General features: G+C 46.8%; 1 protein-coding gene across 1 annotated transcript in view; it reads left to right on the forward strand.

Annotated features, from left to right (window-relative positions):
* The first annotated feature begins 422 nt into the window (after positions 1-422).
* Positions 423-21,349, forward strand: part of CLIC4 (chloride intracellular channel 4) — a 56,751-nt gene continuing 35,824 nt past the window's right edge. The window contains exon 1 of the mRNA XM_040424486.1: positions 423-715. Within this exon, the coding sequence (XP_040280420.1) occupies positions 647-715 (69 nt within the window). The 5' untranslated portion in view covers positions 423-646. The remainder of the gene's footprint in view (positions 716-21,349) is intronic.

Raw genomic sequence — 21,349 nt, forward strand, 5'->3', positions numbered from 1 at the left:
TTTATGACCAGACCTGCGTCCCGCCGGCAGCGCAGGGGCGATCAAAGATCTTTGATAAATGACCCCCTCAGGTGCTTATCTAAACCACACCACCATTGCCTAGGCTCCCCCATTAGTGAACATGGCAGAAATCACAGAAAGTGGCCATTATTAGGATAGAATTACACAAATCCCCAGAGAAGTCCTAAGCACGACTGACAGAAGTCCAGTCACACACAAGCGTTAACTGTCCCCCACAGAGTCCATTTTCTACTGCATAGAGAACAGAGCGGTGTATTATACTGGGAGGTGAGGTCCTCCACCCTCCAGAATACTGGGCCACATTGTGCGTGTGTGACGAGCACGAAACGGTTAACCATCCACTCGCCGCGCCCTCCTTCCCGCCTCCTCCCTTTCTCTGCCTCAGCTGCCAGTAACGTCCCGTTATACGGTCTGCCTGCCTCTCTCAGCGCCTTTATCCTCCACTGCGCCTTTCCCATCACTTCCCTGAGACTAGAGGGCGCCGAGGAAAACCCCGACTAGTTGTAGAGTAGGTGGTAAGTCCCCACAGAGTGCCCTGAGGGGTGGGAGAAGATAGCGCGGGGAGAGGGACCACCAAACAAGGAGGAGAAGTTGGCCGAGCGCACTGCACGGCAGAGGAGCAGAGATGTCCGTGTCTGGACCGCAGAACGGAGTGCTGGAGGACAAAGACAACCTCATAGAACTCTTCGTCAAGGTGAGTGCTCGTGTGCCGTCTCCTGTGGTGATCCCTGGCGCTTATAGCACTAATCGCCTCACTAATCCCTGATGTTTGCCCTCCCTGGGCGCATCCTGCTGGAGGAGAGGACCATGTGCTAGCCTGGTACAGCAATGGCCACCAGCACATGGTGGAAGAGCATCCTGGGATATGTAGTACCATGGACGTCTGCCGTGTTACACCTGCTGGGACAGTTCACGTTAGGGATTGTTAGCGTTTATCATTCTCTTTATGGCTAGTTTAAAGGGGTTGTCCAGACCTGTGTCCTAGTAAGGTATGTGGATGACATAGAAGGTCGTCTTGTCACGCCACCGTTTATTACAGGGTCGACCACTGCCGTGTAATAAGGTGGGGTCGGGCAAGGCTTCCCAATGCTCATGTCACACACAGGTGGCATATCGCTAGGATAGAAGTGCGGGTCTGGGACCTGCTCCCATCTCCAGAACAGGACCCCCCAAAATGAAGATGGGAGTTCTGAAAATAGTTGAGTCCGAGCGTTCGGCTGTTTTCCGGAGCCCCATAGCGGTGAATGGCGAGTGCATTGTATGAGTGTGGACTATGGGACTGGCGGAAATAACCAAGCCAGCCTCGGGTCATTTCAAGAACCCCCCCCCCCCCCCCCCCATAGCGGTGAATGGAGAGTGCGTTGTATGAGTGTGGACTATGGGACTGGCGGAAATAACCAAGCCGGCCTTGGGTCATTTCAAGAACCCCCCCCCATAGCGGTGAATGGAGAGTGCGTTGTATGAGTGTGGACTATGGGACTGGCGGAAATAACCAAGCCGGCCTCGGGTCATTTCAAGAACCCCCATAGCGGTGGCTGCGTTTGTGAGGCTGCTCTGTTCACTTCGGGGGTCCCTCCTCGGGTCTTCTTGTATGTGACATTGATGCTACGTCCTAGCGATTTGCCATCAATGTGTGAAATGAGCCAACCCCTTTGAGTGGTTTAAGACACAGGATAGCTGATAAGTGTCTGATTGCTGGGGGCCTCGTGCCTGGGCTCCCCCTCACACAATCACCAGAATGAGGGCCCCCTATCCGCTGGATAGGCCATCAGTATCTGACCGGTGGGCGCAGGGGCGGACTGGGAACTTAAAGTGGCCCTGGAAAAAAAACGAAGTCGCCCCAAGTTATAGGTGAGTCCAAATTGACAGTAGGCAGGGACAACGCAGGCCAGTAATACTGTAGTGCAGCACAAAATACCACTCCATCAGGACCAAATACCGTAGCGCAGCACTAAATACCGCCTTATCACCATACTGAGGATGGTGATAGTGTAAATTTGGGAGGACACCTGTGGCTGCTGGCCATGTACATAAGAGCATCAGACTGTTATGTAACTGCCCAGCAGCCATGAGGAGGGCCAAGCAGCTTCCTTAAGCCCACCGGGAAATTTCCCTGTAGAGTATATGACTAGTGCGCCCCTAGGTGGGGGTTTGACGCTCCTGTGAGCCCCGCATCCTTCTCCCTGCTCAAGCACAGCACCGTACACTGTATAGCGGCTGTGCTTGGTATCGCAGCTCAGTCCCATTCACTTCTGTGGATAGGGGATAATTTCAAACAACCAGAATACCCCTTTAAAGGCTATGTACACCATCGGAGGCAATTTTGTTTTTATGATTGCATGTTACTTATTTTTGGCAAAAAATCCTTTTTTCAATTGGTCTTTATTAAACATTTTTCAGCTGTTCTGTCAAAGGGTTAACAGTTTTTCTAGCTGTGTGACTGGTACTTTCACTTTCACTTTGTTAGTCATCTAATATACCTTATCTCTAAAACACTTTATTTAAGCCACATTCTTATCAGTGAGATAAGAACTGAGCTCTAATGAGTATTTAAGAGGTCAGAGAGCAGAGATAAGGAGACCGTCGGCTCCTGGTCTGACGGAAAAGACAGAAAATCCAAAGGGTGCTACTAGAGCATCTCGGCTCTGTACAGAAAAAGGATTCCATATATTTTTTTTAATAAAGACCAATTTAACAAATTACTTTTAGTTGAAAATGAGTACAATGCAGTAATTTAAAAAAAATGCCCCCAAAGGTGTACATAGCCTTTATCATCTTTCCCAATAATTTGAATTTGTACCCTCTGGACAACCCCTTTTTAAACTGACTCTCCATTTTGTGTGCAGTTTTAACACTTGTGATATAGGTGTGTGTTGGCTGTACAATGAAGTATCACAGATCATATTCCATAAGGGTGGTTGGACATTTCCAGTAATAGGTTGACTGACTGGGAACCTATCATCCACTTTATGGTGCCCTGACTAAGGGCAACATAAAGTAGTCACCGATGAGCTACAACTAAGTGGTTGCTGAGAATCGGCTTTATAGTCATCAAAGCCTGGTTTAGAAGAGTCGGTTATTCATGATCTCCTGCTCTCCATGCCTACCTGATGATGATTGGCAGTCCTCTCCTTTAGGGCTCTTTCACACGAGCGGATAATCAACTGCAAGAGAGTGCCAAGCCCCTCTCTGGACAGCAGAGACGCGGAGCATTATCATGATTGATAATGCTCCGTGTCTCTGCTGTCCAGAGCGCGACTTGGCACTCTTACTTGCAGTGAATTACCCACACGGCATCCGCTCGTGTGAAAGAGCCCGTAAGAGGGTTTCTGAGACTGAGACCCCCGCTGATCAGCTCTTTGAGAAGGCACCAGCGCTCCTGTGAGCACCACGTATGGCTCCCCACATTGTATAGCGGTTGTTCCTGGTATCGCAGATCTTGTTGTAACTCTTGTCAGGCAGCATAAAGTTGACAGGTTCCTTTAAGGCAGGGGTGAGGAACCTTTTTGCTGCCGAAAAAATTTCACCCTATTTAGAATTTGTTTCCCGCTGCCTACTACATCATATGCAATTTTAAGTGGTGGTGTTAGAAAGTACAACTTGTCCCGCAAAAAAAAAGCCCTCATATGTGAACCGAAAAATAAAACGGTTATGGCTCTGGGAAGGCAGGGAGCGCAAAACGAAAACACAAAAAAAAACCTCTGGGCCTGAAAGGGTTAAGGTTTAACCCCTTAAGGACCGGGCTCATTTTCACCTTAAGGACCAGGCCATTTTTTGGAAATCTGACCAGTGTCACTTTAAGTGCTCATAACTTTAAAACGCTTTGACTTACCCAGGCCGTTCTGAGATTGTTTTTTCGTCACATATTGTACTTCATGTCACTGCTAAAATTGGGTCAAAAAATTTAATTTTTTTGCATAAAAAAATACAATTTTTACCAAAAATTTTGAAAAATTAGCAAATTTCAAACTTTCAGTTTCTCTACTTCTGTAATACATAGTAATACCCCCAAAAATTATGATGATTTTACATTCCCCATATGTCTACTTCATGTTTGAATTGTTTTGGGAATGATATTTTATTTTTTGGGGATGTTACAAGGCTTAGAAGTTTAGAAGCAAATTTTGAAATTTTCAGAAATCTTCAAAATCCCACTTTTTATGGACCAGTTCAGGTTTGAAGTCACTTTGTGAGGCTTAGATAATAGAAACCTCCCAAAAATGACCCCATTCTAGAAACTACACCCCTCAAGGTATTCAAAACTGTTTTTTCAAACTTTATTAACCCTTTAGGTCTTCCACAAGAGTTAATGGCAGATGGAGAAACAATTTTGAAATTTCTATTTTTTGGAAAATTTTCCAATATAATCAATTTTTTCCAGGAGTAAAACAAGGGTTAACTGCCAAACAACACTCAAAATGGGTTGCCCTGATTCTGTAGTTTGCAAAAACACCCCATATGTGGTCGTAAACTACTGTTTGGCCGAACGGTAGCACATAGAAGGAGGGGAACACCATATGGGTTTTGGAAGGCAGATTTGGCAGGACTGGTTTTGTTTATACCATGTCCCATTTGAAGCCCCCTGTTGCACCCCTAGAATAGAAATTTCAAAAAAGTGACTCCATCTAAGAAAGTACACCCCTCAAGGTATTCAAAACTGGGTTTACAAACTTTGTTAACCCTTTAGGTGTTCCACAAGAGTTAATGGCAGATGGAGAAACAATTTTGAAATTTCTATTTTTTGGAAAAGTTTCCAATATAATACATTTTTTCCAGGAGTAAAACAAGGGTTAACTGCCAAACAACACTCAAAATGGGTTGCCCTGAATCTGTAGTTTGCAAAAACACCCCATATGTGGTCGTAAACTACTGTTTGGCCGAACGGTAGCACATAGAAGGAGGGGAACGCCATATGGGTTTTGGAAGGCAGATTTGGCAGGACTGGTTTTGTTTATACCATGTCCCATTTGAAGCCCCCTGTTGCACCCCTAGAATAGAAATTTCAAAAAAGTGACTCCATCTAAGAAAGTACACCCCTCAAGGTATTCAAAACTGGGTTTACAAACTTTGTTAACCCTTTAGGTGTTCCACAAGAGTTAATGGCAGATGGAGAAACAATTTTGAAATTTCTATTTTTTGGAAAAGTTTCCAATATAATCAATTTTTTCCAGGAGTAAAACAAGGGTTAACTGCCAAACAACACTCAAAATGGGTTGCCCTGATTCTGTAGTTTGCAAAAACACCCCATATGTGGTCGTAAACTACTGTTTGGCCGAACGGTAGCACATAGAAGGAGGGGAACGCCATATGGGTTTTGGAAGGCAGATTTGGCAGGACTGGTTTTGTTTATACCATGTCCCATTTGAAGCCCCCTGTTGCACTCCTAGAATAGAAATTTCAAAAAAGTGACTCCATCTAAGAAAGTACACCCCTCAAGGTATTCAAAACTGGGTTTACAAACTTTGTTAACCCTTTAGGTGTTCCACAAGAGTTAATGGCAGATGGAGAAACAATTTTGAAATTTCTATTTTTTGGAAAAGTTTCCAATATAATACATTTTTTCCAGGAGTAAAACAAGGGTTAACTGCCAAACAACACTCAAAATGGGTTGCCCTGATTCTGTAGTTTGCAAAAACACCCCATATGTGGTCGTAAACTACTGTTTGGCCGAACGGTAGCACATAGAAGGAGGGGAACACCATATGGGTTTTGGAAGGCAGATTTGGCAGGACTGGTTTTGTTTATACCATGTCCCATTTGAAGCCCCCTGTTGCACCCCTAGAATAGAAATTTCAAAAAAGTGACTCCATCTAAGAAAGTACACCCCTCAAGGTATTCAAAACTGGGTTTACAAACTTTGTTAACCCTTTAGGTGTTCCACAAGAGTTAATGGCAGATGGAGAAACAATTTTGAAATTTCTATTTTTTGGAAAAGTTTCCAATATAATACATTTTTTCCAGGAGTAAAACAAGGGTTAACTGCCAAACAACACTCAAAATGGGTTGCCCTGATTCTGTAGTTTGCAAAAACACCCCATATGTGGTCGTAAACTACTGTTTGGCTAAACGGCAGGACATAGAAGAAGGGGAATGTCATATGGTTTTTGGAAGGCAGATTTTGCTGGACTGGTTTATTGACACCATGTACCCTTTCAAGCCCCCTGATGCACCCCTAGAGTAGAAACTCCATAAAAGTGACCCCATCTAGGAAACTACGGGATAAGGTGGTTGTTGTTTTGGGACTATTTTAGGGGTAAATTAGATTTTTGGTTGCTCTATATTACTCTTTTTGAGGCAATGTAACAAAAAAATTAAATTCTAAAATTGTTTCTACATTCGCTATTTAGTTTTGTGGAACACCTAAAGGGTTAACGTAGTTTGTAAAGTAACTTTTGAATACCTTGAGGGGTGTAGTTTCTTAGATGGGGTCACTTTTTTGGAGTTTCTAGTCTAGGCTACATCAGGGGGGGCTTCTAATGGGACATGGTGTCAAAAAAAAAACTGTCCATCAAAATCTGCCTTCCAGAAACCATATGGAGTTCCCTTCGTTCTATGCCCTGCCGTGCGGCTATATAGCCATTTACGACCACATATGGGGTGTTTCTGCAAACTACAGAATCAGGGCCATAAATATTGAGTTTTGTTTGGCTGTTAACCCTAGCTTTATTACCGGCAAAAAGGATTCAAATGGAAATTTTGCCCAAAAATGGGTGTTTTGGCACCGTTTTTATTTTATATTTTTAACACCGTTCATCCGAGGCGTTTGGGCAAAAGTTATTTTTATAGCGACGACTTTTACGCACGCGACGATGCCCAATATGTATGGCTCTCAGACTTTGGAGACACTAAGCAGGCATCCTAAAAACTGCGGCCCTCCAGATGTTGTAAAACTACAATTCCCACCATGCCCTGCTGATGGCTGTAGGTTGTCTGGGCATGCTGGGAGTTATAGTTTTACAACATCTGGAGGGCCGCAGTTTGAGGATGCCTGCACTAAAACTAATATTTTTTTGGGAAAAAAAAAATGTTTCCGTGTCTCCAAAGTCTGAGAGCCATAGTTTTTTATGTTCTCTAGTGGACTGTTGAGGATTATAAAAATTTAGTACTCCATGGAAGTGTGATACTCCCTGAAGCAATCGATAATGCAGAGGCCCGGATGATCGGGGCACGTGTCACACTGAGTGGTGGTGTCCTTCCGTATCCCCCTCTTGTGACACACTCTGCACTTTTTTTGGGTTCGTCCCTTCTTTCCAGTATGGGGGACCACACCTGGAAAGTGTTGGCCAGGGACGATCCGGGCGCCTCCAATTCCCGAGGTACTCCGGCCTGCTCTTTCCTGGTCCGAAAAGATCAGGGCCTTGAGGACTGCCTCATAGAATTGGAGGAATGTCCCTGTGCTGCCAGCACTTCGGGATAGTACAAAAGAGTTGTACATGGCAACCTGTACCAAGTAGACCGCAACTTTTTTGTACCATGCCCGGGTTTTGCGCATGGCGTTATATGGCTTGAGGACTTGATCAGAGAGATCAACTCCTCCCATATACCGATTGTAGTCGACGATACAATCGGGCTTGAGGACCGTTGCCGCGGTACCTCGCACAGGGACTGGGGTGGTGCTGTTACTGTGGATTGTGGACAGCATAAGGACATCCCTCTTGTCCTTATACCTGACCAGCAACAGGTTTCCACTGGTAAGGGCACAGGTCTCACCCCTGGGGATAGGTACCTGGAGGGGGTAGGCAGGGAGGCCGCGTTGATTTTTCCGCACGGTCCCACAAGCGAACGTGGATCTGGCGGCAAGGGACCTGAACAAGGGGATACTGGTATAAAAGTTGTCCACGTACAAGTGGTAACCGTTATCCAGCAGTGGGTACATAAGGTCCCACACGAGTTTCCCGGTAACACCCAGAGTGGGGGGACATTCTGGGGGTTGAATACGGGAATCTCGCCCCTCGTACACACGAAATTTGTAAGTGTACCCTGAGGTACTCTCACAAATTTTGTATAGCTTCACGCCATACCTCGCCCGCTTTGTGGGAATGTATTGGCGGAAACTGAGTCTCCCCTTGAACGCAACGAGAGACTCATCAACCGCGACCTCCCTTCCAGGTACGTAGGCCTCCATGAATTTGGCCCCAAAGTGATCGATGACCGGCCGTATCTTATACAGCCGGTCATAGGCAGGATCACCTCGGGGTGGACATGCTGCATTATCGGAATAATGCAGACATTTCCGGACGGCCTCAAACCGGGAGCGTGTCATGACCATACTGTACAGTGGGGTCTGGTATAGGACGTCCCCACTCCAGTATTGCCTGACACTGGGTTTTTGGACTAGACCCATATGCAGCACGAGGCCCCAAAATGTCCTCATCTCGGCTGCACTGACCGGCGTCCAGCCACCGGGTCTAGCCAAAAATGAGCCTGGGTTTTGAGCGACGAACTGTTGGGCGTACAGATTCGTCTGCTCCACCATCAGATTCACCAGTGGGTTACTGAAAAAAAAACTAAAATAGTCAATTTCAGTAAACCCCACTGTGGGAATCTCAAGCTCAATCTCAGGCTCAAAGTCCACTGGGGGACACCAACTAAGTTCATCGGCAGGGGGCTCCGGTGGACTTATTTGGTGGGCCGGGAAACCAGTACGAACCCCAGGGCGGCTCGTACTAGGGTGGGCCACAGGATCCCTAGCATGTGGGGCCCCTGGCTCCGCCTGGCGGCGTCTCATCCTCATCCTCACTGGGGCTCTCAGAGTCGGAGGCAATCTGGGCGTATGCCTCCTCGGCCGAGAACATCCGGCGGGCCATGGGTGTGTGTGTGTGTGCGTGTATGTGTGCGTGTGTGGAAACCTTTATTATATGTGCGTGTGTGTGGGGGCAACGGGTGTTCACGTACTAAAAAAGGCAAAAAAAGAAAGGGCAAGTGTTAGGAAAAAAAAGTTCAAATTTGCTGATCAGCGGTACAACGCTGATCAGCGGTCGGTGGGGTGGTGCGGTGGTGGGGTGGGCGATGCGCTAACAGTGGACGGACGCTAAAAAGTGCCGGCCAGTCAGCGCACGCAGAAAAAAAAAAAAAAAGTGGTGGTGAGGGGAAGGGGGGCTGGTGGTGAGGGGAAGGGGGGCTGGTGGTGGGGGGAAGGGGGGCTGGTGGTGAGGGGAAGGGGGGCTGGTGGTGAGGGGAAGGGGGGCTGGTGGTGAGGGGAAGGGGGGCTGGTGGTGAGGGGAAGGGGGGCTGGTGGGGGGTGGGGGGGCTGGTGGGGGAAGGGGGGCTGGTGGGGGGTGGGGGGGCTGGTGGGGGAAGGGGGGCTGGTGGGGGGTGGGGGGGCTGGTGGGGGAAGGGGGGCTGGTGGGGGGGGGGGGTGCGGGGCTGGTGGGGGGGTCTGGGGTCTGATGGATCAAAAAAAGTTTTGAAATAAAAGAACTTTTTTTTTTTTTCTAACTTTTCCCTTCTTTCCCTGCCTAACGGTGCCTCTCCCTCACTGACCCTAACCTACCTGGGTGGCGATGGGTGCAGGAGGGTGATGGATGGCGATTAGGGGGACGCAGGAGCTGGTGCCGAACGGTGCTGCACGGTCAGGGTGCTGGACAGGAAGAGGAGGGGAGAGAGGAGCGCAGGAAGTTTGAATCTCGCGCCTCTCTCCCCTGCTCCAATCAGCACCCTGGACAGCGGCGTTCAGCACCAGGGCCAGCAACGCCTCTCCAAATCCTCGGACTGCGATAGGTGGTGTATAATTACGCCACCGATCGCAGTCTTTTTCCGGTTCATCGGGTCACAGGACACCCGAATGGACCGGAAACGCAGAAAACCGCAGGTCTGAATTGACCTGCGGTTTTCTGCGATCGTCGATACGGGGGGGTCAAATGACCCCCCCCTGCATTGTTACGGGATGCCGGCTGAATGATTTCAGCCGGCATCCCGTTCCGATTAACCCCCGCGGCGCCGGAATGCCGATTTTAAGTCAGGACGTACCGGTACGTCCTGTGTCCTTAAGGACTCGGGAAATAGGGCGTACCGGTACGTCCTATGTCCTTAAGGGGTTAATGTTATTTCTGGTTATACGTGTGGCCATGTTCCTATACGTAGCTCACCTCTGACTTCTATGGTGCAGATCTGTCGCGTTGTACCATTGCCAATCGGCATTGAGTACGTTTGTTACACCCATTCTCCTCACAAGAATACATTTGTACAAGACATAGAACAAAATGTGCTCTCTTAAATTTATTGTGCTGCTATGGCCAGTGACCTTTTTAGGGATGCCTTTTAGTAGTAAATGTCTAGTGCTTGTTATGTGGATGGCAGCTGCCCGGCATGGTCGTCCTGTTTACTTCACAGGAGGCATTTCATTCTAGGTTAGCGCTTGATGGATGGCTTTCTCTGACCTGATATTACTCTTCTTTTGTCCTTCAGTTATTTACTGAGCGTTTGCTCTGGAGGGAATCTGTGTCCTATTTTCTTCTGCTTGCTGGGAAATGAAAGGGGATTCGCCAACCAACGGCTCTTCACTGATTCACACTTCATTGGCTCAGTCCTGGGAGAAGTAACACAGGTTTATCTTCTGCTCATGCGGTGCCAGTCATCCTGTTGAGAGGTGCCCCCAGTACTGAGTGGGGGTCATTTACCTGCACTTCCGGAGGATTCGCCTAGTTGTCATGAATTAGGGGCACCTTTGGCAGTCTGCGCACCTGGAGTGAAAACTACTCCAGCCCCTGACTGCCAGCATTTATAAATGTTAGTAAATGTTGGTAAATTTGTCAGGGTTGATTTTCTGGCCAGGCTCCCACACCCACCACTCCCATGTGACAAAATATAGTTGCATGGGCATTTAATAAGTTGCAAAAAAAACAGGTCTTGTGACTATTTTTAAGCCAAAAACTGACTTAAAAACGTGTGTAAATGACCCCATTGACCGTAAGGGGTTCCCAACCCCTATAATGCCCAGGCACCACATACAGGTTATACTTGCCCAGCTCCCCAGCACCCGCGTCGCTCCTAATGCACGACCGCCCGTCACTGGATGTTTTGATCTGATCGGGGTTGGGGGGCTTAGCCAATAGCAGGTTGCGACGAGAACGAGCCTCCCTAGCATCGTGGGTGACGTGGCCTGGTATTGGCTGACCTCCATCACCAGATGTTTTGATGCAGCGGCGACCATACAGGCATCAGGAGCAATGCGGGTCCTGGGGAGTTGGGTAAGTATAACCTGTATCTGGTGCCCGGACATTTTGGGCGCCATTATAAGGGTTGGATAACCACCAGATGCAGGAGACACAAGTGTTATTTGCTACTGCCATTTTTTCAGTGTAGTGGAAATTATAATTTTTTGTCTCAGGCATGGTGAACCAATGGGGTTTCTAGAAAGAAAAAAAAATTGCTATCCAGGCCCCTAGAAAAGTCAGAAGTGAACACTGGCTTTAGCTAAAAAAAAACCTGCTTCATAAACTACAGTGATGTTTTTCCAGAAAAATGTGGTGTATAAAACAACTTTTGATTAGATTTGCACCAGCAGCAGTTACCTTACAACTCTGAGGCTACGACCACCCTGCACTTGGGATGTGGTCACCTGGGGCCAAGTACCACACGCCGTCCGAGCCCCAGCTGCATCCTACTTACTGACTACAACCTCCCCGTTTCTTCTTCATTGGTAATGGCTGTGTAGTTTTGCGGGTTACCAGTGTGGTTGTAATTATGTGGTCGTACCCTGAGTGCAGTGCGTGTCAGGCCTCATGCACACAACCGTATTTTCTTTCTATGAACAGTCTGCGTTTTTTGCAGATAGCACATGGACTTACGGTATTTTGTTGGGTCATTTCTATGGCTGTGTGTTTTAACTGCTTCTTAATCAGGAGCATACATGGAGGAGAAGGGGGAGGGGGGGGCCCCAATTGAAAATCTTAAACCCACCCGTGATGCTGTCAACTTTAGCTCAGGCCACCATTCTCCATGGGCACCATAGCAGCGAGTGGTGCCCTTGACCCTAACCCATGCATGCTGTTTCTGCAGAATCTATCAAACAGTATAGAGCAATTGACTGTGCCAGCATGTGAGGCTCCAAAGGAAACACAACCCGGATAGTTCAGTCAGACATTGCTGGATTTATTACCCGCATGTTAGAAAAGGCAGGATACAATGCGCTCTGCCATACATGTGCCACTCCATGGGGCCTGAGTGGATGGATGTTGTCCCTGCTCTTTTGTCACTAGCTTGGCAGGCAGCGCTCGCATACAAATGTCGTCTTCTTCTCTTTGTCATGTATGGAGCTACTCACATGGGAATAATTCGGCTATTGCATCAATTGTCACTTGATTGACTTTTGATATGTGCTGTTTACGGACGGCTTCTGGGACACACTTGAAAGTGCTGTAAAAGCGGGGGCTGTTCTTTGTTAGGGCACTCTTAATGCATGGGGCCCAGTGTTGCCCCTAGTGACCGATGAGATGGCCTCCTTCATTTTGCACAAGCCTTTTGTTAGAACCTTTTCACCCCCCGGGCATTCTCGAAGTTACGGTTGCTGATTAAAGTGTGTTCCACGTGGATCATTTCTTCGAGGCTGACACAACACGTCCTGGAATTCCTCCACGGATCTGGCCATAAAGCCGGGATTGTTGGACAGCAAAAGCCACATATGTCACATGCAGATTTTGCTGTTGAATGGTCTGCATACTCATTATGGATTTCACCCCTAACCATTGTTGAGGTGAAAATCCTTACACGTGTATTGTACTGTAATGGACGTGAAAGTTAGTGAGAAGACCAGATGTGTTTGCTCATTGCCTGTGTCATAGTCCTTAGGGTACTTCATGGTAGTTTTAGCTGCTACAGCTGTCGTGTGACCATAGATGGGCTGCCATAGAAATGCATAGGGTGGCAGTGCAACTTGCACGTTTGCTGCTACCGCCATTCTTTTTTGCGATTTTCATGTCATGGTCGCAGCAAATGTGCAAGTCTCGTTGCAGTCCCTTTAATTCCTGTTGCAGCCCTGCTGCATTGTGACAAGTGTCGTGCCCTAAATTGCTGTGCAGACGTACCCTAAGGCCTCGTGCACATGACCGTGGTGTGTTTTGCGGTCTGCAATTTGCGGAACAGCACGGACAGCCTTTAAGTCCGCAAAGCGCGGACAAGAATAGGACATGTTGTATTTCTATTTTTTGCGGTGCCATGGAGCGGCGGCTCGGATGCGAACAGCACACCGAGTGCTGTCTGCATCTTTTGAGGCCCTATTGAAGTGAATGGGTCCGCATCAGAGCCGCCAAAACGGCGGCTTGGATGCGGACCAAAACGGCCGTGTGCATGAGGCCTTATGCACATGGTACCATATTATGGACGTGCACACCATCTGTATGATGCCTCTGTATATAGAACCCCTGTAATACAGGATCTAATTGAGTGTGCCTTACATTTTTACTTTCTTCATTTGGAGTCTAGGTTAGGGCTCTTTCACACTTGCGTTGTTCTGTTCCGGCATAGAGTTCCGTCGTCGGGGCTCTATGCCGGAAGAATCCTGATCAGGATTATCCCAATGCATTCTGAATGGAGAAATCCGTTCAGGATGCATCAGGATGTCTTCAGTTCCGGACCGGAACGTTTTTTGGCCGGAGAAAATACTGCAGCATGCTGCGCTTTTTGCTCTGGTCAAAAATCCTGAACACTTGCTGCAAGGCCGGATCCGGAATTAATGCCCATTGAAAGGCATTGATCCGGATCCGACCTTAAGCTAAACGTCGTTTCGGCGCATTACCGGCTCCGACGTTTAGCTTTTTCTGAATGGTTACCATGGCTGCCAGGACGCTAAAGTCCTGTTTGCCATGGTAAAGTGTAGTGGGGAGCGGGGGAGCAGTATACTTACCGTCCGTGCGGCTCCCGGGGCGCTTCAGAGTGATGTCAGGGCGCCCCACGCGCATGGATGACGTGATCGCATGGATCACGTCATCCATGCACATGGGGCGCCCTGACGTCATTCTGGAGCGTCCCGGGAGCCGCACGGACTGTAAGTATACTGCTCCCCCGCTCCCCACTACTACTATGGCAACCAGGACTTTAATAGCGTCCTGGGTGCCATAGTAACACTGAACGCATTTTGAAGACGGATCAGTCTTCAAATGCTTTCAGTTCACTTGCGGTGTTACGGATCCGGCGGCCACCTCCGGCAAATGGAGTACACGACGGATCCGGACAACGCAAGTGTGAAAGAGGCCTTAGGGATCCATCCAGCCCTGTCATATGGCCATGTTCCTGCGGCCTGGGCTATAGGGAATGTCTGGGAAAATGGGTTGCAGAATTCAAGTTGCATGCTGTGACATTTATGGGGACAAAAGAAGTTTTAAAGGGCACCTGTCATCACATTTTTGCCTATGCAACAAAATGGTATGTTGCTGCTGGATACATTACTGTTTTTAAGGGCTCATGCACACGACTGTATGTTTGGTCTGCATCTGATCTGTATTTTATGCGGATTGGACGTGGACCCATTCATTTCAATGAGGCCACAAAAGATGTAGACCGCACACCCCGTGCCGACCACATCCACACGTCCGTTCTGCCCCACAAAAAAGATAGAACGTGTCCTATTCTTGTCTGTTTTGCGACACTTCTATTGCAGTACATAAGAAAATGACAGCATGTACACAGCCGGTAGCCACGATTTGCAGACCGCAAAACGCATACGGTCGTGTGCATGAGCCCCCAACCTGTTTTTATTAAAACTGACCATCAAATCTTTTTCCAGAAGTTTGGATTTGGTCCTGGCTTGAGCTCAGTGTGGGACCTGGAGTCACCTGGACACATGGGTGGATTCACAGAGTCGTGGAGTCATCGACATCACATTAAGTTGCTGACGCCATTGCCTTCACATCCGAAATCCCATGCCTGCGCATTGAACCCTGTCTGTCAACCTGGATGTGGGTGGTGGGACCTCTTGTGCACAGCGAGCTATTAAAGCTGCGGGTTTAAAACACTGCAAAGTTGTGTGAAGGTCACACCCAAAGTGATGTACTGAGTAATTTCTGCACTAACGTCCTGCTGTAACGCTGCCTGCAGCAGAACATGCTAGGTGTTGTAGTTGTAAAGTAATTGAAAATGGCAGAGCTTTTTCCAGTTTTGAAGGTTGACCTATAGTAAGTGGTTCACTGTGACCTTTCTTCCAGAAGAGAAAGGAGTGGTGCTGATATCTCCAGCTGGTTCCTGGAAGCCTTTGAGATGGTAGTTCTTAATCTGAAGGCTGAAGATTTTAGGGTCCTCGGCGCAGGTAGACATCTTCCACAGAAGGCTGTCCTGCTATTCTCAGAATCCTCTCCGGAGAGCCTCCTCACAGGGGCCTGGTAGCTAAGGGAGCTTCATCTCCAGGGATGGACTCTTATCTTGTTATCCCCTAGGCTACATTATTGGATGTGGGGTGTGCCGACTGTCAGCGCTGTCCAAAATGATATATTACGCGGAATAAAAGGGACACAATTCATTTACTTCGCTTCAACCAGCATTTTTAACAATACAAAGGGAAGAGGAAAGAATTGAAATGTGCAGATACGTCAGCCAAATGTCAGGGTGAAAAAAAGCTTCCTATGGCACAAAGACCCCAGATGGTTGGAACTTGTGCACTTGTCAGCTGTGCAGGCCATGACCTGTGACTTGATGTAGCCCTTGTCCTGACACCATGTATGGAGCCATCCTAAGGAAGAATGGGACACGTGCTACAATGGGTGCAATGCCCCAGCAGCGGAAGCTTTCCAAATATTCCTGGTATTAAACCCCATTAAATAGACTTTTGTTTTTAGTTAATTAAGCAGCAAAAATCCTAAAAGCTGTAACAATTCCTAATCTCCAGGACATTCTCTCGATCTGAGATTTCTCATTCCTGGCAGTTTGTAAAAGATTTGTCATAGTTTCTCTGTTTAGTGCCCTTCCCCCTTCTGGGTTCTTTTCACGCTCTCTCCCACCATCCAGTTTTCCCCCTCCTCTCTCACGCTCTCTTGACTTCTGTTCTCCGTCCTTTCTGCTGCTCCTGTGCTCCCTCCCTCCGTCTCTTCCACGGAGGCTTTTTCTGGACCTCCGCTCTACTCATCCTGCGAGCTACTGTTGGAGCAGCAGTTACTTTCTATGTAGCAGTGGCTGTCGATGTAGGAGACTGATGTGCTAAGGCTGTTAAAAGTTTTTATTGGAGTGCTATGTACTATAGGCACCAGACAGGGTGATTATAGACAGACACACAGACATTTATGAGGACCGTCGGAATCCTCGGAGGTTTACAGTGAGGTCCATCCTTGCTTTCAAGAATGCTTATACAGGACAGTTATATAGGCCTTGTGTCCGAACAGATTGACCAATACTTTTGTCTACTAACCTGTCAGCTCATGTTGTCCTGGACAGTGTTCTCATATGGATATATAATGCAGACAAAACTGACTGAACTTGCTTGCAAAATCACACGAGTTTCACGGTCCTCATCCTGAGAGAATCTGTAACGCTTGTGTGAAAGGGGCCTTAGTAAAGCTGCCTCCTTAGGTCACTTTCATACAGTCAGTGTTTGATCAGCAATTTCCATCAGTGATGGTGATAACAAAAAAAACCAGATGCTTCCATTATACCTTATTTCTGTAGGCATCGCTCCTGGTTTTGGCTCAGTCGCTGATGGAAATCGCCAATCAACACTAAGGCCTCATGCACACGAACGTGTGCCGGCCGTTCCATGCATTGGGGACCGCAATTTGCTGTCCCCAATGCATGGGTACCATCTGTGCTGTTGCCGCAGACTCATCCAGACCCATTCAACTTAAATGGGTCCGTGATCTGTCCGCACCACCAAAAAATAGAACCTGGGGTTCTGTGCCTCCGTTCCGCACCGGACCTTCCAGATTGCGGACACGTTAAAGTGAATGGGTCTGCATTTGTGATGCGGTGTGCACGCGGCCGCTGCGCGTATATTGCGGACTGCAATACGAGCACGGCCAGGAAATGGTTGTGTGTATGAGGCCTAACTGTGTGAAAGCTGCCCAAGTCCATTTTCATCCACATATATTGTGGATCGCTCCTGAACCCATTCATTTCTATGGGGCCACAAAAAATGTCATCCATGTGCTGTCCACATCCGTGCAACGGTTACGTAAAACGGACTATTCTTCTAGCCACAGGATAGGGGATAACCATCAGATCAGAGGGGACCTACTGCTGGAACTTCGACCGTACCCTGTGGATCCCTCCTGAAATGAATGTACAGTTGTGGCCAAAAGATTTGAGAATTACATAAATATTGGAAAAGTTGCTGCTTACGTTTTTATAATAGCAATTTGCATATACTCCAGAATGTTATGAAGAGTGATCAGATGAATTGCATAGTCCTTCTTTGCCATGAAAATTAACTTAATCCCAAAAAAACCTTTCCACTGCATTTCATTGCTGTCATTAAAGGACCTGCTGAGATCATTTCAGTAATCGTCTTGTTAACTCAGGTGAGAATGTTGATGAGCACAAGGCTGGAGATCATTATGACAGGCTGATTGGGTTAAAATGGCAGACTTGACATGTTAAAAGGAGGGTGATGCTTGAAATCATTGTTCTTCCATTGTTAACCATGGTGACCTGCAAAGAAACGCGTGCAGCCATCATTGCGTTGCATAAAAATGGCTTCACAGGCAAGGATATTGTGGCTACTAAGATTGCACCTCAATCAACAATTTATAGGATCATCAAGAACTTTGAGGAAAGCGGTTCAATTCTTGTTAAGAAGGCTTCAGGGCGTCCAAGAAAGTCCAGCAAGCGCCAGGATCGTCTTCTAAAGAGGATTCAGCTGCGGGATCGGAGTGCCACCAGTGCAGAGCTTGCTCAGGAATGGCAGCAGGCAGGTGTGAGCGGATCTGCACGCACAGTGAGGCGAAGACTTTTGGAAGATGGCCTGGTGTCAAGAAGGGCAGCAAAGAAGCCACTTCTCTCCAAAAACATCAGGGACAGATTGATCTTCTGCAGAAAGTATGGTGAATGGACTGCTGAGGACTGGGGCAAAGTCATATTCTCTGATGAAGCCTCTTTCCGGTTGTTTGGGGCATCTGGAAAAAGGCTTGTCCGGAGAAGAAAAGGTGAGCGCTACCATCAGTCCTGTGTCATGCCAACAGTAAAGCATCCTGAGACCATTCATGTGTGGGGTTGCTTCTCATCCAAGGGAGTGGTCTCACTCACAATTTTGCCCAAAAACACAGCCATGAATAAAGAATGGTACCAAAACACCCTCCAACAGCAACTTCTTCCAACAACAGTTTGGTGAAGAACAATGCATTTTCCAGCATGATGGAGCACCGTGCCATAAGGCAAAAGTGATAACTAAGTGGCTCGGGGACCAAAACGTTGACATTTTGGGTCCATGGCCTGGAAACTCCCCAGATCTTAATCCCATTGAGAACTTGTGGTCAATCCTCAAGAGGCGGGTGGACAAACAAAAACCCACTAATTCTGACAAACTCCAAGAAGTGATTATGAAAGAATGGGTTGCTATCAGTCAGGAATTGGCCCAGAAGTTGATTGAGAGCATGCCCAGTCGAATTGCAGAGGTCCTGAAAAAGAAGGGCCAACACTGCAAATACTGACTCTTTGCATAAATGTCATGTAATTGTCGATAAAAGCCTTTGAAACGTATGAAGTGCGTGTAATTATATTTCACTACATCACAGAAACAACTGAAACAAAGATCTAAAAGCAGTTTAGCAGCAAACTTTGTGAAAACTAATATTTGTGTCATTCTCAAAACTTTTGGCCACGACTGTAGAGGCTGGTTGGTAATGCATGCCGCTGCTCCATTCATTTCTATGGGAGTGCCTAAGAGCGCTGTACTCGGCAAGGGGATAACTTGTTATAACCAGAATACCCCTTTAAAGGCTATGAACACCTTTTGGAGGCAATTCTTGTTTGATTACATTTTACTCATTTGTGATTAAAAATCATATTTTCAATTTGCCTTTATTAAAAATATTGATCCAATCTGTCACAAAGGGTTAACCGTTTTTCTAGCTGTTACTGGTACTTTCACGTTGTTCTAGTCATATGATAAACCTTATCTCTAAACTACTAATAGGTCATAAACACTTATTTAAGCCTCATTCTTATCAGTAAGATAAGAACTGAGCTTTAATAAAGCTGGGGTCACACGGGCGTCACGTTTTGGCTCCGGATGCGTCCCGGGTGCATTGCGGCAAACCCGTGCGAGTAGGTACGCAATTGCAGTCAGTTTTGATTGCGTTCCGTTTTTATCGCGCGGGTGCAATGTGTTTTGCACGCGTGTGATAAAAAAAACTGACTCTGGTACCCAGACCAGAACTTCACTGAAGTTCAGGTTTGGGTTCAGTGTTGTGTAGATGTAATTATTTTCCCTTATAACATGGTTATAAGGGAAAATAATAGCATTCTGAATACAGAATGCTTAGTAAAAGGTCAATTGAGAGAGTGTGTGCATACATACATACATACATACATACATACATACATACATACATACATACTCTCCTCCTCCAATTGACCGCGTAGCTGCCGGTCTCCTGTTCTTTCTTCAGGACCTGTCAAAGGACCTGTGGTGATGTCACCACAGGTCCTTTAGCCGGCAGCTAATGATTAAAGAAGTAAGAAGAGATCGGCAACTACGCAATCAAGTGAGTTAATTTTATTTTTTTTAACCCTCAATTGACCTTCTACTAAGCATTCTGTATTAAGAATGCTATTTTCCCTTATAACCATGTTATAAAGGAAAATAATACAGTGAATAGACTTTCATCTTAGCAACCATGCGTGAAAATCGCACCGCTTCCGCACTTGCTTGCGGATGCTTGTGATTTTCACGCAGCCCCATTCACTTATATGGGGCCTGCGTTGCGTGAAAAACGCACAATATAGAGCATGCTGCGATTTTCACGCAACGCACAAGTGATGCTGAAAATCACCGCTCATGTGCACAGCCCGATAGAAGTGAATGGGTCCGGATTCAGTGCGGGTGCAATGCGTTCACCTCACGCATTGCACCCGCGCAGGAATCTCGCCTGTGTGAACCCAGCCTAAGTGTTTATAATGTCAGAGATAAGGAGTCAGTCAGCTCCCCAAATGATGGAAAATCCACAGGCTGCTTCTAGAGCAGTTCAGCTGTGTACAGAAAAAAGGATCCATATTGTTAATAAAGACCAATTGAAAAACATTATGTTTAGCTCAAAATAAGTACAATGCAATAATAAATAAAATTGCCCCCAAAGGTGTACATAGCCTTTGGTGGTTATTGCCACTTATGTGAGTATCTGGCAAGGGGCAGTCATAAGTATACTATTAGATAAAAGCACTGTACCTTTCCCCTCTTTATTCATACCTCAGCATCTCATAAGCCTGGATCAGGCACTTGTGTCTTTGTAGATACATGGAGGCTTTGATATTCTGATCCTTGCAGGTGGGCAGTAGCCGTTACATGCTGTTGTTTCTTCTCTGGACCCACATGGAAAAACACTTGGGGTAATACCGGTAATATATTTATTAGCCTATTTGCCCAGCAGCATGGATGTATAGTACACCGCTTACTCACTCAGTTCATTCTCTACTAGACGGACCACCCTCAACCGATCTTTCCACACATCTGTTGGCTTTTAATTTTCCTTCCAGCAACAGGTGTCATCTTGTTCCATGGGTGCAGGCTTACAGAGAGATCGCCCCCTCCCTACTATCCAGATAGTGGGAAACAGGATGGTATTGTCGAGGCAGGTATTCTCTGGCTGTGCCATCTCTTGCTTATTTCATAGTACCCCCAGCCGTCTTCTACTTGGATGCCAGATATTGTGTCTGCAGAGAGGTCTTGGTTTATTTATTCTTCCTTCCCTTCCAAATAAGTCCTTGTTATGGTCTTTACAAGAAGCGGGTCTGGTACAAATCATGGGATTGGCTGTGCAAACACTTATTCTGGAATTTGCCTGCTGTTTTTCAGACATCTGTGAAGAGGGAGCCACGTCGAATGAAACTTTGTGGGCTTACAAACTCTGAAGATCATACAGCTTTATTTTGCTAGCATAATGAAATGAGGTTTCAATTTTATGGGGCAGAAGAAAATTATCATCAGCACCATAAAGTTCTGTAGTGCTTTCACACGTAGATTTTTGGTGGAGTGTTTTTTTTTTTTTTTTGTTTTGTTTTTTGCTGTGTCTTTTGCAGTAAAAATTACTGCTCCAGATGTTAGCTGAAGGTCTATGGCACTCTAGCTGCTGTGAAACTACAACTCCCAGCATGCACACTTGCACATCTGTTCGTGTAACTCCCAAAAAAAGAAAAGGAGCATTCTAGGAGTTGTAGTTTCAGAACAGCTGGAGTGCCGGAGGTTGCTGATCCC

Source organism: Bufo bufo, chromosome 3 (genome assembly GCF_905171765.1).
Source record: "Bufo bufo chromosome 3, aBufBuf1.1, whole genome shotgun sequence".
NCBI classification, from domain to species: Eukaryota; Metazoa; Chordata; class Amphibia; order Anura; family Bufonidae; genus Bufo; species Bufo bufo.